Source organism: Musa acuminata, chromosome BXJ1-9 (genome assembly GCF_036884655.1).
Source record: "Musa acuminata AAA Group cultivar baxijiao chromosome BXJ1-9, Cavendish_Baxijiao_AAA, whole genome shotgun sequence".
Taxonomy (NCBI): domain Eukaryota; kingdom Viridiplantae; phylum Streptophyta; class Magnoliopsida; order Zingiberales; family Musaceae; genus Musa; species Musa acuminata.
The window spans coordinates 6,334,091-6,349,916 of record NC_088335.1 but is presented as its reverse complement, the minus strand read 5'-3'; the positions used below and the strand labels follow the sequence as shown (position 1 = coordinate 6,349,916).

At 39.7% G+C, this 15,826-nt stretch overlaps 3 protein-coding genes across 5 annotated transcripts; 2 read left to right on the top strand and 1 right to left on the bottom strand.

The window, feature by feature from the left end:
- Positions 1-1,634: 1,634 nt before the first annotated feature.
- LOC135582690 (homeobox-leucine zipper protein HOX19-like) lies at positions 1,635-2,719 on the bottom strand. The gene is made up of 3 exons (XM_009418515.3): positions 2,288-2,719; positions 2,122-2,201; positions 1,635-2,048 (listed from the first exon to the last, which is right to left on the bottom strand). The coding sequence occupies exons 1-3, from the start codon at positions 2,660-2,662 to the stop codon at positions 1,778-1,780; spliced, it is 726 nt and encodes a 241-aa protein (XP_009416790.2). The 5' UTR covers positions 2,663-2,719; the 3' UTR covers positions 1,635-1,777.
- Positions 2,720-8,326: 5,607 nt separating this feature from the next.
- Positions 8,327-9,577, top strand: LOC135594227 (transcription repressor MYB6-like). Its single transcript, XM_065084633.1, has 3 exons — positions 8,327-8,503; positions 8,591-8,720; positions 8,801-9,577. The coding sequence occupies exons 1-3, from the start codon at positions 8,368-8,370 to the stop codon at positions 9,324-9,326; spliced, it is 792 nt and encodes a 263-aa protein (XP_064940705.1). The 5' UTR covers positions 8,327-8,367; the 3' UTR covers positions 9,327-9,577.
- A 2,554-nt stretch (positions 9,578-12,131) lies between these two features.
- On the top strand, positions 12,132-14,992 carry LOC135592782 (uncharacterized). 3 transcript variants are annotated; one of them, XM_065082443.1, is made up of 9 exons: positions 12,132-12,365; positions 12,506-12,567; positions 12,653-12,714; positions 12,796-13,686; positions 13,804-13,855; positions 13,932-14,018; positions 14,101-14,193; positions 14,453-14,541; positions 14,618-14,992. In XM_065082443.1, exons 1-9 carry the CDS (start codon positions 12,209-12,211, stop codon positions 14,799-14,801), a joined length of 1,677 nt encoding a protein of 558 aa, XP_064938515.1. In that variant the 5' UTR covers positions 12,132-12,208; the 3' UTR covers positions 14,802-14,992. The 3 variants fall into 3 exon arrangements, with proteins under 3 accessions (XP_064938515.1, XP_064938514.1, XP_064938513.1); XM_065082442.1 differs by having other exon boundaries at positions 13,780-13,855; XM_065082441.1 differs by having other exon boundaries at positions 12,796-13,855.
- Positions 14,993-15,826: the final 834 nt, after the last annotated feature.

The following is a 15,826-nucleotide window of genomic DNA, read 5'->3' as shown; positions in this document are numbered from 1 at the left end:
TGCAAAGAAATGCTTTCTCTATCTCTAAGACAGATTAGATGTGAACTCGAACATGAGATCTATTAATTTATGTAATAATGTACTAACTAATTTGTGTTGACAAACAGGATTAGAAATGCTTTCTCTATCTCTACTTCCTTTTACTGGTTGTCAACAGGCAAATCATTGTCATGTGATGCTCATAAAAATCATAGACCTATTAATTATGTAATAATACATTAATCAATTTTTGTTCCCTGTTTTTATAGGGTTAGGAATGCTTTCTCAATCTCTTCTTCCTTTTACTGGTTGTCAATAGGCAAATCATTAGAAATGGTATGCAAACGGGTCTTCCAAACATACAGGACTCGTACACCATGGAAGCAGAGCAAGGCAGGAATCCAGTGGTCCAGACATCATGGTAAGGACGGAGACAAAGCAGTGATTGCCTCAGATCGCAACTCAAAGCGAAGACTAATCATGTAGTAGGGACGCTTGTGGAGTAGACATCAAGTTGGGCTTTCAGCGGCACCACATGGCTGTGTGACCCACCGTCGGTCTCCTCCCAAGTATGCTTCTTGTGCTCAGGCTATTCCATGCTCATCGTTGTCATTCTTTCCTTACCTCATACGCTTTCCTCTCTATCTCTCTCTTCCTTTTAATCATGGAAGACAGACATCTCCACTCCCACCTCCCATTTACGAGACACACTTATGGTGTATACATTCTCCCTTGCTCTTGTCATGATGAAGTCCTACCGAGCTGTGTGTTCACGCATATCTGCTAGAAATATTCTCTTGGATAAAGATAAGAAAAGAAAAGGTTGGAGATATATACCAAAACCTGCAAGCGAGTACAGCAGTTGTGCTCAACCTTAGTTTTCTCGGTGTGATGTGATCATCACGTTAATGGATGAGAATTGGTCGAAGGATTAGAGTAATAGTTCACTTTTGGCGACGGTTAAATGATTGGAGAAAAGTGAGGAGCTCACTTGCAAGCAGGCCAATCATGAGGATCCATGAAAAGAGACAGATTGGAAAGAAAGGAAGGAAAGAACAGAAAAAGTATTCATCTACCTTGGGATGGTTAGAACAGACGAGCATGTTAATTTAGAGCCGCCCAACCACTCATTGGATTCATGTCGTTGGTGTACTCGAAGGTTGTAGATTCAGCAGACACTAGTAAAGGTTGCAGTCTTGCATTCATGAGGGGGTAATCCACTCGCCATTCTTCCATCCACTTGGCCTCCAGAATCCTCAACATGTTATGCTCTGCATGAAAACGACACACGGCGGATGAGGGACGCATCATCGACGACGCCGGAAAGATCGTCTATAGATATGCCTTCTTCTATATTTTTCTTCTCGCTTTCCTGTTCTCTTCTCACTTTCTTTAGTAGTCATTTCAGTTCCCATGAAATGAATACTCAAAAAATGACAATTGCAACTTATTTTCTATCATCAAAAAATGTGAAGAAGGGAATAGGGATCGATCTTACCATTTCAACAAAAAGAAGTCTGAGTTATACGATGGCATGATTTCCATCATTCTGCTCTAAAAAGGAGTACAATTAAAGCTAGTGTTCTTCAGGCAATATTCATTATTGCGATCTCTGTACATCGATTGACTAACATACAAAATTTAACAAGTATTGATTTGTGTTTGTGTTCTTCATAGGTAATATGGAATCAAACCAAGAGAAATATGAGACATTGTATATGACGGAACTCACGGCAAGTATCAGACATACATCTCGCCCGAACCCTAAGTAAAGGAAGAAGGCTATTATGCCTCCCGATCAGTACGCTGCCGAGTGGGCGAAGGGGTTGAAGAAGCGAGTCTTCGGGGCCACCGCAGGAGATCCGCCTTCGTCTCTGTTCTTGCACGATGGGCACGTCTGGAAGGTACTGGCGGCGGCGCCCCCGGGGGGATGCATGTATCGGGGCGCTTGAAAGTCGAGCGACTTGAGCTCCTGTATCTCCTGCAGCAGCCTCCTGTTCTCTTCTCTCAGCGTCTCGCAGCACTTTCGCAGGAACTCGCACTCGACTTCGGTTTTCTTGAGCTTTGTCCTGCAACAAGACGCAGTCGAGTTGAGTAACAGAAGCGAGAGGTATATGTATAGGGTTTGCATGACACACCAACCTGGCTCTCCTGTTCTGGAACCATACTTCGACCTGCCGAGAACGAAGGTTCAATTGCCTGGCCAAAGCTTGTTTTTGCTTCTGATCGTAGAACAGACGATAAACACAAACTAGATTAGTAATCTATGCGTAGTTTAATGGTGAAGATTTCATGAGAGAAGGCAGACCGGATTGAGAGTAGCATGCTCCTTGAACTTGTCTTCCAAAAGGGCAGACTGCTCCTTGGTGAGCCTGAGCTTCTTCCTAGCTGCACCGTCTTCCTCCTCATCGCTGATCCTGCCATCGTTCTCCCTCTTAACCTTAGAGGGACGACCACCGGAAATCGATGATATCACACTATGAGAAGAAGACATCCGGCCGACGACTCCACTCACCGAACAGGCCATGCTTGGGAGGACAAGGGTCAGAGAGGGCTCAACAGGGGTAGCAGCATGTGGCCGGGGATGATCGCCGGTCGAGAGATGACTACTTCCGCCATCATAATTGAGTCGAAGAGAAAGCGCAGTCTCCTGCACGTCGTCTCTATCGTCATTCACTTCCATGGCCAAGAAGGGTTGTCCTTCTATGAGAGGAGACAAAGGGAGCGGTGTCTATGCTTGTCAGCCAAGTAATGAAGCAAGGGAAAGCATGGGAGGGTGTCATGGGATGTGACACACACGCTGACATCGGTTGGCAAATAGGATTCCGGAAGCTGAAGCGAGAAGAAAGGGTGCATACGGTAACTACGTGGATTCACATGCGAAACCCCAAATGCCTATTCCATACGGTAACTTCAAACATTGGCACCAAGCAACTAGCTATGCTTCATGCCTCCCATATAGTAACTCTTACCAGCTACTTATGTGGGTTGGAGCTTAATGGACACGACATGCCCTCCATTAACACGTCTTGGTTGTCCACCTCTCTTGCATTGTATGCATAATCTACAAGATTAGCCAGCTAATTCATCTGATATATAGAGCTGATGCAACCTTGGGATAAGTTCTTTGTATTATTAGTCAAATATTGTGATTTCTTCGCTGCTTAAATCACATTATAAAGTATAGATCATGAAAAATCTCAAAGAGCTGATTTTGATGGGAAGTAGTTATGTCTGATGCCACCAATTATTGCTTTTGATCTATTTTTATTGTGAGTAATTAATTTATTACTATAAAAATTATTCAACTAATTATATATTATCTTTATGTAATTAGTTTATCTTTAGTATCTTGATTTTTATACTTTAAAAAAAAAGTGAAATATTTAACCTCATTATTCCAATAATTTTTTTTTTTATTTTTAACCCCTGTATAAGGATATCAATGTTTTACTTATATACAGGGATTCTAATATAATTTTTGAAAGTATAGGAACCGAGATGCTAAAGTAATATATAATTAGTCTGAAATATATAATTACAAAAAGTAATGTAACTAATTAAAAAGTAATATATAATTATTCTGAAATCATTTCTGCCTCATTTTAACTTATCTAATCAATGTTGGTTGAGTGGTGCTTGTTAGGTAATTCAACTATCACAAGTTGATCTATTCTTCTTTTCAATGGAATAATTGCACCAATTAATTGTTTTCAAGAAGGTAAGGAGTGAGTCAAAAGGACAGAGAGAATTGGCACTGCAACAATACATCACAGGATGTGGAATTGGTTGGACAATCTTGTTTTCTATCCCTTGCTTTCATGCAAATGGTTGATTTGTTTATGTATTGATAGTTTTAACATCCTTGTCATCAATCATATATAATTCCAGTGTTAAAAGCCTAAGTGTGAAAGAATTTTTAAGGATGGGATTAGGATAGGACTTATGAATGCATCACTCAATGTTGTTGATTGAGTACTCAATCAAGAAGATGAATCCAAATGCCACATCTTTTGCTTGGCTTCCTCTAAGAACAATGCCTATATGTTTTCTTTGCTTAGTTTGATCTTAGAACCTTTAAAGCAAGTAGATAACATTCCAACAGTCTTGAAGAACACTAAGAATAATTTGTGATTAGTATGACAAGACTGCCATAATCTTTGTTTAGGTATGTGGAGTTGCAGATTGACTTTGGCACACTCCCACTAAGCAGTGTCCAGACAACATGAATAGAGAATAACTTCTCAATCAACATGGAAAAGCCAGAAAAGTGTACTAAAAAAGGATCAAATGAGTCAAACAACTCCATGTTAGAGGCTAGTGGAGGTTCCATTACCATTACCACTTTCCTTAACAAATAGGGGAAACTAAAACCTCAAGATAAAATAGTATGCATATTTGATTCTCGAGTATGGTAGAAATATAAAGCTTATCTCGCAAGAAAAAATAACATAATTGAAAGAGAACATTTGCGATGAGATCAGATCTCTTTAAACTTAAATTTAGACGGATAAATTCGAGACTCGATCTTGTCGAAAACATTATTTTGCCTAATTTTCGTCATACTTCCAAACCTGTCCAAGGAAATCTCCATCAGTCATATCAATAGAGAGTAAAATAATACGATATAGTAAGTTGTTAAAGTAGCATATGTGCATTTCATTGCATTCTTTAAGGCACCGACTCTCTTAAAGCATGAGAAAGAAGACCCCACTTCTTTAGGTAGTGACATTACATAATGTGAGGCTTGCTCGAATCATTGTGAAGCTCCATCACTGCATGTGTTCATAGGTAACTTTCTCCAACATCTCCTAATGAGTCCTTTGATGCAGATAGCTGCTAGGCATTAGATTGCTCATGTTATTATTATTGTTGTTGTAGAATCTCAAATACAATCAGGTTTTTAGAGGGGTTGAATTAGAAGTGAAGATTAATTATCGACAGGGATTGGAGTTATAGAATATTTATGAAAGACTTGATTGATGGATGAACCTATAATTATGATGAGATTATGTGGTGTTGATAAGGGATCTAATTATCGCATAGGAGTGAGTTTAGAATATTTGTTGCTTGTAACCATGGATTAATCTCTCCCAAGCGACTTAATCAACAGTGTCTGCCATTGAGTGATCCATGTGTAATTCATATAAAAAAAAAAACATTTCTAAGGCAATGAGTAGAGAACAGCTAAAGTCAACACCTCTTTGATGAGGGAAAACTAAAGGTCAAAACCAAATTAGTGTAGAAAAATTAATGTCAAAACCTTGCCTTCCAACATTGGTTCTTGTTATGCAATTAAATGATTTTAATAGTTTTCAAATAAAAATCTATGGTTACTTCTCATGTCTTGATTTTGATGTGATATGATTAATGATTTAAATACTTCCTCATGAGAGCCATATGAACAATCAATCGGTAATGATCATATAAAATACATGAAGAATAGAGATGTATTACGACCTAAAATAAAATAATGATGTATTATTTATTGCTTTCAAACCAAGATCGACTTTATTAATGCAAAATACGTTCATTTTCAACACTAAATATTCTTGTTTTCATTCATCACAGGAAATCAGCGGTAAGCCAATTTTGCATTGATTGCTATACTTAGACATTGTATTAGAAATACGTTATAATCATGAATAATTAGTGGTCATCGGTTCTAATTATGACTTAAGATTTTGTTCAAAGCGACGGTCAACGAAACCATTACATGGAAATGTCTTCGCCCCGATGCCTTTTGATCAAGAAGAACTTGGCCAATTGAGGATATTGATGTGGCCAAATGGGCTCAGCTCAATCTGATTGGGCTCCAAATATTGCCTGTAATCCTTCAAATTTCAATTTAAGTACAGATTTTAATATCTTTTTATGCATAATTAACAAGTTAGAATGTATACAAATATTAATATAGCACATATGTTCCTTCAAATATAAAATTCCTCTTTATGTACTCACTATGTATATATATATATACATATATATATGTATATATATATATGTATATATATATATGTATATATATGTATGTATATATATATGTATGTATATATGTATGTATATACATATACACATGTGTATATATAAGTACATATATGTATATATATATTAAAAATCATTTTAAAAACTAAGAAATATAAAATAAAATAAAATAAAGAGGGGTTGGTGAACTTCTCATGTCTCACTGAAGAATCAAAGATTCTACATATTTCTTGCAAGTATGATTAGCTTAAGGATTGATTGAAGGTTTCTCTCTCTCGCTCACTCTCTCTCTCTCTCTTCTGATAGGGCTGATGGCGCTCTCTCTCTCTCTCTCTCTCTCTTTCTCTCTGTGTGATGAAAGGACTGATGGTGTTGCAAGGTTTGACTTCCGCCACGACCTTGATTGGCCGCATGCAACCATCAATGCGTGTTCTCTCTCTACCTTGTGATAGGACTGGTGTTCTGTCGCTCTACTCTCTTCTGATAGGACTGGTGGCGTTGCAAGGGTGACTTCGGCCACGACTTTGTTTGGCAGCAGGCAACCATCAATGTGTGTTTCACTGGGAAAACTCATGTCACATTAGGGTTTGTCCACTTCTTGCACCTGTAACCAGGAGCAGCAGACACGGCATTATCTGAAGCCACACGAATGAGAAGGCCAATAGTTGGCACCTAATCGTGCATAGTTTTGGATGAACAAAACCCCAACTTTTTTCTACAGTTTTTTCTTCCTCTTTTTCATCGTTCTCGTCGCGCATTAAAGCCCCCTGTCATCCATCATCAAGATGAGAAGAAACATAACCGGACATTATCTGTCTAGGTTTTCAAATCCGATGATGAGCAATTGGTGTTTCAAAACCTTATTAATTATAGAACGCTACTCCTAAGTCAATATCTCTATTCATGAAAGAGAAAAAGTTCAAAAACTCTGTCTCCAATCATTGCTCAGACGTAAGTATTTATCATTGCAAATATCAGAAATTATATACATAGGACCGTCTCATAAAAGGGCTTCTGGAATAACTTATTCTTCGTGTGTTTCTGACTTGTCTCCCACCGGTGTTGTTGATGGGGAACAAACAGTGGGAGAAGACAACGCCTTGGATTGCGTGTGAGGATGACTACTGCTGCAGGTTGGTGTCGAGTAGGTTAAACAAGACGCCCATGTCAACCTCATTAAGCGCGGGATACAGTGTTTGCTAGCTGATGCACTGCACTGCACTCGCTAAAGACGACGACGATGACATTCATGTCTCGTGTCATTGTTCATAATATTAGTATCAACAAGAAGAACAACATTCATACGATTACTAATAATTATTACACCAACACTGACTCTAACCTCTGAATGCTCTTTATCTATACGATTCTACCTTCAAAAGAAGAACAACTCCTTCCGATCCTCATCTTCCATCGTTTTAGCACTCACAAATCGAAGTTCTATACATGTTTTTGGGCTCACAGTGTTGAGTTCTTATACTTCGCCGCCTGAGAAAGTGTTTCATGAAGTCGGACGTCAATAGCGGCTTATCGCCAAGAAGATTAGACGGGACGCGTCTCCCTTTATCTCCAAAACCAAATATATAAGTGTAAATACTTGTATACACAATATATAAATACATACATCCATGTAAAATGCACAAATCGGCCTGATATCGATATGACGATTGTAATAAGAGTCACAGAAGAGGTTATATCGATCTCTTCAAACCTCAGTCATCTTTCATGCGCTAATTAACCGTGCAGCTTTCGGTACATCATGGGGTGTGCATTCACTAAATTCCTAGAGCATGTGATTTCCATTGCTGACGAATCGAGTCCTTAGCAGCCCATATGGTAAATGCTTAGTTCCCAAGTGTTCACTGGAAGCAACTACACCGTGTCTTAATTTTCTACGAGCTCGTGCAGTATACAACGTAAACTGTGCGCTACATGCCGTGCTGCAGACAGCAGAAGAGGATGATGGCTGCACCAGAAAAAGGAATTAAGATTCTAACCCAAGAAGGACGAGCAGGGTTTCTTGTTGTCAGGAAAATATATCAGCATCAAAATCCAAGAAATAACAAACGTTTTAATTTTCTTTTCTTGTTGTGTAAATTAATCTGCATGTATTTGAATCAAATGGTAAAATATTCTAATATAATAACATATATATTTACATTCATTATGTAGAGAAAGTAATTTTCTCTACGTATTTGTCTTATTAATTTTTTAAAATTTATAATGAATTTTTCTTTATTTTTTGGATTAGAATTTTTATTTCTTTATTTATTTATACCAATTGGTCCCACCACTTTGGCGCGTGAGCGGGGCCTACACAACGCTTACTTAATTCACTGCGTGTGGACAAGCCATCATCTCGGGCCTGAGGAGGAGGAGGCGGAGAAAGCCACAGCGGCCACCATGGGACGAGCCCCATGCTGTGACAAGGCCAACGTGAAGAAAGGACCATGGTCTCCCGACGAGGACGCCTTGCTCAGGTCCTACGTCGAGAAGCACGGCACCGGCGGCAACTGGATCACCCTCCCCCAAAAGATCGGTACGGTCTTGTCTCGATACCTTTTGCGGTTCCACATCGAACTCCTCGCTCCTACTCTTGACTTTTGTTCTGTGCCGCGAAAGGTAGGCCTCAAACGCTGCGGCAAGAGCTGCCGCCTCCGGTGGCTGAACTACCTCCGACCCGACATAAAGCACGGAGGGTTCTCCGAAGAAGAGGATAACCTGATCTGCAGCCTCTACATCAGCATCGGTAGCAGGTCTTGACCGCGAGTCTTTTGATCTTTAGATCACCATATATAATTAGTGTCCTGATTATAGTTTTCTTGTGGAAGCGCAGGTGGTCGATCATTGCTGCACATTTGCCGGGACGGACCGACAACGATATCAAGAACTACTGGAACACGAAGCTGAAGAAGAAGCTTTTCGGCAAGCAGCGCACCGACCGTCGGCAGTGCCGAAGCATCGGTAGCGCGAAGCAAGAATCGGACAGATTCGACTACGGAGGCCTTGGCATCGTCATCGATGGTGTGGGCCAGAATGATTTCTGGACTTCGGCAAGCATCAGAGAGCTGCACGGCGAGGTTGGAGAGAGGTCTTCTAGCGATGGAATGAGCTACCAGAGTCCTCTTGTTGCTCCTTCATCGCCGCTCCCGCAGCCTCTCCGCGAGGACTCTGCTTCCTTGGCGTCCTCCTCGCTGCCGGGCGTTTCAACTGATCTCGACGAACTGTTCCAGTTCGATTTGGTCAAGCTCGAAGGATTGGATTTCTTCAATGGATTTGAAGGCATGAAGAACTCGAATGAGGTGAGCCCTTTGGTGTGCCCGAGTGTAGTCCAGGCTCACAATGAAGTGCTACAGTGGTAGCCATTGGAAGAACCAGTGCAACCGGGCGTGTGGTGATGGTTTATGTACCTTCCTTGTACGACTTCTGTAGATCTGAAGCATCTGTGGAGGTGTTGAACATTCTTGTAGGAACCCTAAATAAACTTACTCCGAGAGAGAGAGAGAGAGATCGTTGCTTTCTTTGTGATTTCCCAAACTTATTGGTTTGTCATTTATCCCCTCTTTGGATTCTGTGTTTTTGGATTGTGAGAAATGAATGCATGATTTGTTTACACTTTCTGCAACTCTCACACCAATAATTCTCTAATCATTTTTGTTCAGAGTATCAATTGCATTCCTCTCCTTCTCGAAGCATGTTGTTGTCAGAACAAAACATGTTTCGTGTTTTAACCATGTATGGATGGAAGTTATATCATGTGATGAAGGGATTAGGATCAAGTCCTACTGGATGAGGTGGGCAATTCATAGAAACATGGTGACAAGGCCTTGTCCTAAAGTTCTTTATTGCTCTGCTTCCAAGTCACCAAATTAGATTAGGATCTTGGAATTTGGCATAACCACTACATCACCACACTGACTTCCTTCTATTCATCAACATTGTACTTGCAATGTGGCCAATCATGCCAAAGAAGTTCCAAAACTGCAGGCTAAAATTTCGGTAACCAAACAACTAATGCATAGAATTTTCAGCTGTAGGCTTATCTATTTGAGAAAACAAAACAATCCCTTTGTCCAAATAATTTTCTTTTGCCATCACATAAACAGTCTGTGAGCTAAGAGAAGCTGCCAATGTGTATCAGTTGTACTTCAGCTTGAATTTATTAGCTATTTCCTGCTACAAAAGGTGTTTCTTCCTCAGGACAAACTGTAACTCTGATAGCTCTACTGTAACTTTTTTATTTATAACATTTTATGTCAACATACTACACAGGTTAGTCATATAAAACTTGAAGATGTTTTATAATAGTCAAATTACTAGGTTATATAAAATAATTGAAGTCAGAATACTATAATTCTACATTAATGAAACTGATGTGAAGAAAAGGAAAGGACATGAATAGGCTGTCAGATGAAAATAAGGTTAATCCACTGATAAGAAATTTGGTGAGACTATTGATGCTTTAATCTGGCAGTTGTTTGGTTAATAGATACCTAATTGTTGAAATGCTTGGACACAGTTTAGACTGGCACACATGTTTCAGCATCTTCCTGCAAATGATCAGAACATCTTAAGAGTTGGATGACCTGTTATCCTCTATTAGGTTCAGTCACATCTCAATTAAGAACCAACTACTCTGCATCTAACTCTTTCCAACCATGGACACAGCTCAACAACCTGCACTTCTACATGGATTTGAGTCAAATCCTTTTGTCACTAATAATGAATGCATATGTTCCACAGTTCTTTGGAAAGTCATGGCTTCCATCAAATGCTGGCTAATGCATTATTGTCATGAAAAGATATAATGCACAAGGAAGACAGACTATTTTTTTTTTCTTTCTGGAGGAATATTATATGATTCACCTATGAGTCACTGGCTATTAGTTATGTTTATGCATATGCTGAAAGTACATTTTGATTAGTAAAAACTGAGATGAATACTTTGGGAATTTATTTCAAGAGTAGTGAAATGAGATTTCAAGATGAAACCTGACAACATATGCCCATTGATATGCTTTGTCTTAGTTCACAAGGCGAGTCTGCTATCCCCTAAAGAGAACAATAATGGCAGAGGGAATTATTCCAACACAGTGAGCAAGTCATTTTCTGAATCTGGTTGGTCCAAAATCACATCTTGTTTTCGAAGACAGCTATGCTAGATTGATATGTTCAGGAGAACCCTGTTCTCAAAAGTTCAGAAAAGAAAACCTAATTGCAAAGGTCTTATTCAGTAGAAAATATCATTGTGTCATCAGTGGCACCACCCAAAGTGAGAAGGTGTTGACTTGCTTGATCATCTTTTCCATACCACTCCATTTATCAAATGCCTAGGATCCATGCCTATGATTGAGAAACATAGTTGAGCTTATCCTTAAGCCACTTGCTACCATTTCAATTTAGTGAATCAAAAACCATTGGAGTTGCTTATGACAGACAATAAACTGCATCTCTCCTGTTAAAATGTAAATAATCATTATATTAATAATACATCATGTGATCTCCATTTGTTGCATACCACAAGAATTCTGACAAAGATATGTTGTAAGTTTCATGACTTGCTTGAAAGCCCAGAGATGGAAGTTCTGCAAACATGAATCTCTCTCTATATATGAAGTCATATGGACAGCTTTTTGTTTTTAGTACTTCTTGGATATTCTTGAATTGCATTTATATTATGTAATTATTCACCATCTGTGGATGACCAAACAAGTGAGATCAATATTATCCTTATATAATAACTGTAATAAATTCTTTCAAACAAAAAAAATCTTTTTTTTTTGTCACCGTATAAAAAATTTGATAGATTCCAAAAGATGTTTCTCTGTTTATATCAACTAAGTTGAAGATGATATATTTAGGATCATCATAGTCTTTCTATCTGTGTATGAAGTTCCTATGGTAGATTAAGGTTTGTTCAAATATTAATGCACCATCTAATTTCTATGTATTAATTCCATTTATTAAGGGCACCAAAGAAACAACCGTCCGATCTGTTCGGAAGACATCATCTTTTAGATCCAACGTTTCTAAAGGGTCCGCACAACAGTTATACGCGGAACTCCGTTCCTTGTTTACTTTAGCGCCGCTCCAACGGCTAGTTTCGAAGGAAGGGAGATTTAAAATGAAGACCCAATTGCAGTTCATCTCAACCCAAAAAGCCCGTCACGAATCGACGCATCTCGTCCTCTCTTCCAACGATCCCTTTGTCTCGCGTCTTCATCTTGTTCTTGCGAGATTGGAGATGGAGAAGCTCCGGTTGGATCTGATGAAGGAAGCAGAAGCCGTCTGCACTGAGGACGACGAACTGTACGAGGAGATCGAGGCCCCCAAGTTCGTCGATTTCACCGTCCCCGACCGATTCCGCCCGGACGACCGCTCCTGGTTCTGCGCCCGCGTCGGTGAGCGCTTTCTTGCTCTTTTGCAGTCTGCAAAGCTCCAATCTTTGGTTGATTTTGGATGCTTCTACGCTTCCATTCCCGAATCAGATTTCGTTGTAGAAGGAATTCGACTCGAGTGAGTGTGATGGTTTATGTTTCAGGTTGTGATCAGACTCACGAGGAAGTTGATCCTGAAGCTCTGTACAGAACCTTTCTGCTTCGGGTTTGTGATTCTTGTTTGCGTTCCTTGTCTTCCCCTTTTATTGCTTTGTGGTTCTTCTTTTAGACCATTTCGACGAATGAAGCAGGTCATGGCGGCAAGAAGCCCCAATGTGCGACATCGAAAAGCATTAGGTCGACCAGCTTCAAGGTATGGATACGTCCATCTCATTGTGTGTGTGTGTTTCTCATGCTTCTTTGAACGGAAGTCTATGAGGTAATTCTCTTTCAGTTTAATCCCGAGATGTCCTCAATCTGCTCCCGCAAAGTCCTCCAAGAGTAGGATTGCGAGATTGAGCACTATGATTGCAGTCCCAGAAAGCACGGCAAAGTCAAAACTGAAGGACCATCCAATCTCGAGCTTGAGATCAACCCCAAGCCGAGACAAGGCAAAACCGCAGCATTGCCCGATGAAGGAGGCATTAACAGAGCCAAGAAGGCAAAGGTGTCTCACCAACCGAGAGGGATTTCGGAGCGTGAGGCATCAAAAGGAACCAGTTCCTGTGGTGAAGAATAAGGCCGTGGTGAGGTCTCTATTTGACGATACAACCAAGGAAAGGCCTCTGAGGACGACTACTCCATCCAAGTCCACTGCTCCCCCTGTATCAGAGGATCGTCCCGAGACGAGAAAGCTTAAAGTAGGCAGTCGTATGAAGAACGTGCCCAGCAGGTATCTCTGCATACCGAAAACTCCAATGAGTTCTAAGAGAGCTGAAGATTCTGCAAAGAGTTTGAATAGAGCTAAAGAAACTAAAGTTAGTACAAAGTTGAAAACCGAGCCCTCTTCGAAGATATGTGATCCGTCAGAGCGTCAAGAAATCAGCCGTGACGGCTCAAATGACATGGAAACTGATGGAAAATTGAGCAACCTCAGTGTCGCAGCTACTAATGTTGAAGAGCCTCTTCCATCTCTGGTTGCGGGATTAGAGTCTCTGCAATTAGCTAAAGCGGACTCCACAAACTTGCATAGCTCAACAATGGAGAATTGCGAGAAAGTTACAGAGAATGAGGTTCCTCTGCCTCATGCTTCCAGCAAAAGATCAGCTAGCGAGGCAGGAAATGAAGAAAATTCTACTGAGTTGGATGATAATAAGGAAAATGCTTCAGACACCAACAAAGGAAGGTATTGGCAAATCTATTTGATTTATTTACCTTTCGATGCTACTCTTTTTACTGGAAAGATTTTACTTGTACTTTTACTGGCAAACGATGATAGAGTTCTGAATTCAAATGCCAAAAGGGATGCGAGCGAGGACTTTAAGTCTGCAGCTAGTGAGAATGTTCCCCCAAAGGCATGTTATGATTGAGCATAACTATCCGAATTAATTTTTCATCATGATCACAAATAAGGGTTGTTCATTTATACAGGTACTTCGACCTCAAATCAACTCCTCTGATAGAGTAGGAAAGCATAAGAGAACGACAAACCCGAAGCCTTTTAGACTTAGAATTGATGTGAGTTTGTCATGCATCTTGAGCTTTATTTACAGTCAGATATGTATACAATTTACTTGAGTGTGCCTGTTTGCTGCACCAGGAAAGGGGAATTCTTAAGGAAGCAAATCAGGAGAGAAGGCTTCGGATTGAAGCTCAAGCTCAGAAGCAAGCTGAATCGACTCTCAGAACGAAGGTTGGTAGCATTTCTTGTTTGTGCATTTTGCCTTCCAATAGAAAAACCAGTACAATCAGAAGCTCAGCTGATCATTTACATAGGCAGCACCTAAATGACAACCCACTTTATTGGAACAAAGTGGTGTTGAATCATATTTCATGGATCCTGCGACCTTCATGCTAAGTTGATATTTGCAATCCATCATATTTTTAAGGCCAAACACAGTTCAAGAACATGAAGTTCACTAATAATAAGTAGTGTGTTTCAACCAATGCAGGCATTAGTTGGCAAAGAGAAAATAGCCGAAAAACCTCAGAGCAGGCTTCTCAAGATGGCATCATCGAGGCAAACACTCGAGGATGGAAGGTTCTAACCATCTCTTCTAAATTGGGACTCTTACATGTCTACAATGTGAACTCTTACCCTTCTTTCCTGCATGTAGTGTGACAGCACTGAGGAAAGCACCAGTTTCACAAACAGGAAGAGAAAACTGCAAGACCACAAGTCCTGCAGTCACGACGTTGAAGGCGAAAAGGCCAGCAGCAACAGTTGCAAGAGAGCCAAACTTCCACAGGATCCATCTACCAAAGGGTTGCTCCAAAAGGGTAGAGGTACAGCAGAGCTGATGAACTCGGTTCCACCTTCATTCCTTTATTGAATGAATTCTTCATCTGTGCCTAAAGCTCCCAGCATGTTTCGTTCAATTGTTCCATTGAATTCTTTAGTGTGTAAAATGTGAAAGGTCCACCGGAATTTCCATTTCTTTTTTGTTTCAAGCATCCATCCAAATAGGACCCAAATCTAATTTGACATGAAAGGATTTATGGCCTTCTCCTTCCAAGAACAGCATTTCTTAATGGAATAAAGGGATCAACAGCATCGGACTAATCTGCTTGTCTATAATGCAGATTTATTGCCCACTTAATTTCATATATTATTGCTGTTATTGTTATTAGAATTTTAACGTTGGCAGTAAAAAGGGAATCTTACCGTTGGTTGGGAAAGGTGCGGATCTCAAATGCATCTGTCCGACTTCGCACGCATCTAAAAGCAAGGAGGTGGCCGTTATGTTGTTTTTCCACATAATAGACAGCAGCGGCGCGTTCATTACAATGTCCCAAAAGCTAACGGCTAGTTTTCCTACCATTTTAAGTACTAAATAGGGGCCTCCATTACCAAAATCATACACGGTATATATGTTTATATTTGTCATGATAAATTAAAATTTAATATACTTATATGATAAGTCTATTTGCCATTGGTACTAAATTGTACGCTTACGAGGAATTGTCTACGGTGGGCATACCTACATAATTTTATCCATTTGAAACTCGTAAACTTCAAAATACACATCTAAGGATAAGAATAATATGACAAACTTATAAATTCTTGGTTCTCTTACTTCTCTGAGACTAAATGTTATGTGCTCTCTGTAAAAGAGCTAACAGCTCAGAATCTTTCTTCTAGTGTCAATTTGATAAGTCATGTTTGATCGATCATCGGTGAGTGTATCAACACGATTTTATTCTCCCAAAATTCATGAATTTCAAAATATACTTCTTTTGGACTTACGATAATCTTTACAAAATTAGACTTAAAATACATATTTATCATTTTAATTAATTGATTAGCAATATTGACATTAAAACTC

Coding starts and splice junctions, on each gene's coding strand:
- LOC135582690 (XM_009418515.3), bottom strand. CDS start 2,662: ATGGAAGTGAATGACGATAGAGACGACGTGCAGGAGACTGCGCTTTCT. Junction 2,202..2,287: donor AGCATGCTACTCTCAATCCG/GTCTGCCTTCTC, acceptor TTCTACGATCAG/AAGCAAAAACAAGCTTTGGC. Junction 2,049..2,121: donor TTCCAGAACAGGAGAGCCAG/GTTGGTGTGTCA, acceptor GTCTTGTTGCAG/GACAAAGCTCAAGAAAACCG.
- LOC135594227 (XM_065084633.1), top strand. CDS start 8,368: ATGGGACGAGCCCCATGCTGTGACAAGGCCAACGTGAAGAAAGGACCA. Junction 8,504..8,590: donor CACCCTCCCCCAAAAGATCG/GTACGGTCTTGT, acceptor CGCGAAAGGTAG/GCCTCAAACGCTGCGGCAAG. Junction 8,721..8,800: donor TACATCAGCATCGGTAGCAG/GTCTTGACCGCG, acceptor GTGGAAGCGCAG/GTGGTCGATCATTGCTGCAC.
- LOC135592782 (XM_065082441.1), top strand. CDS start 12,209: ATGGAGAAGCTCCGGTTGGATCTGATGAAGGAAGCAGAAGCCGTCTGC. Junction 12,715..12,795: donor TTAGGTCGACCAGCTTCAAG/GTATGGATACGT, acceptor ATTCTCTTTCAG/TTTAATCCCGAGATGTCCTC. Junction 14,542..14,617: donor CAAACACTCGAGGATGGAAG/GTTCTAACCATC, acceptor TCCTGCATGTAG/TGTGACAGCACTGAGGAAAG.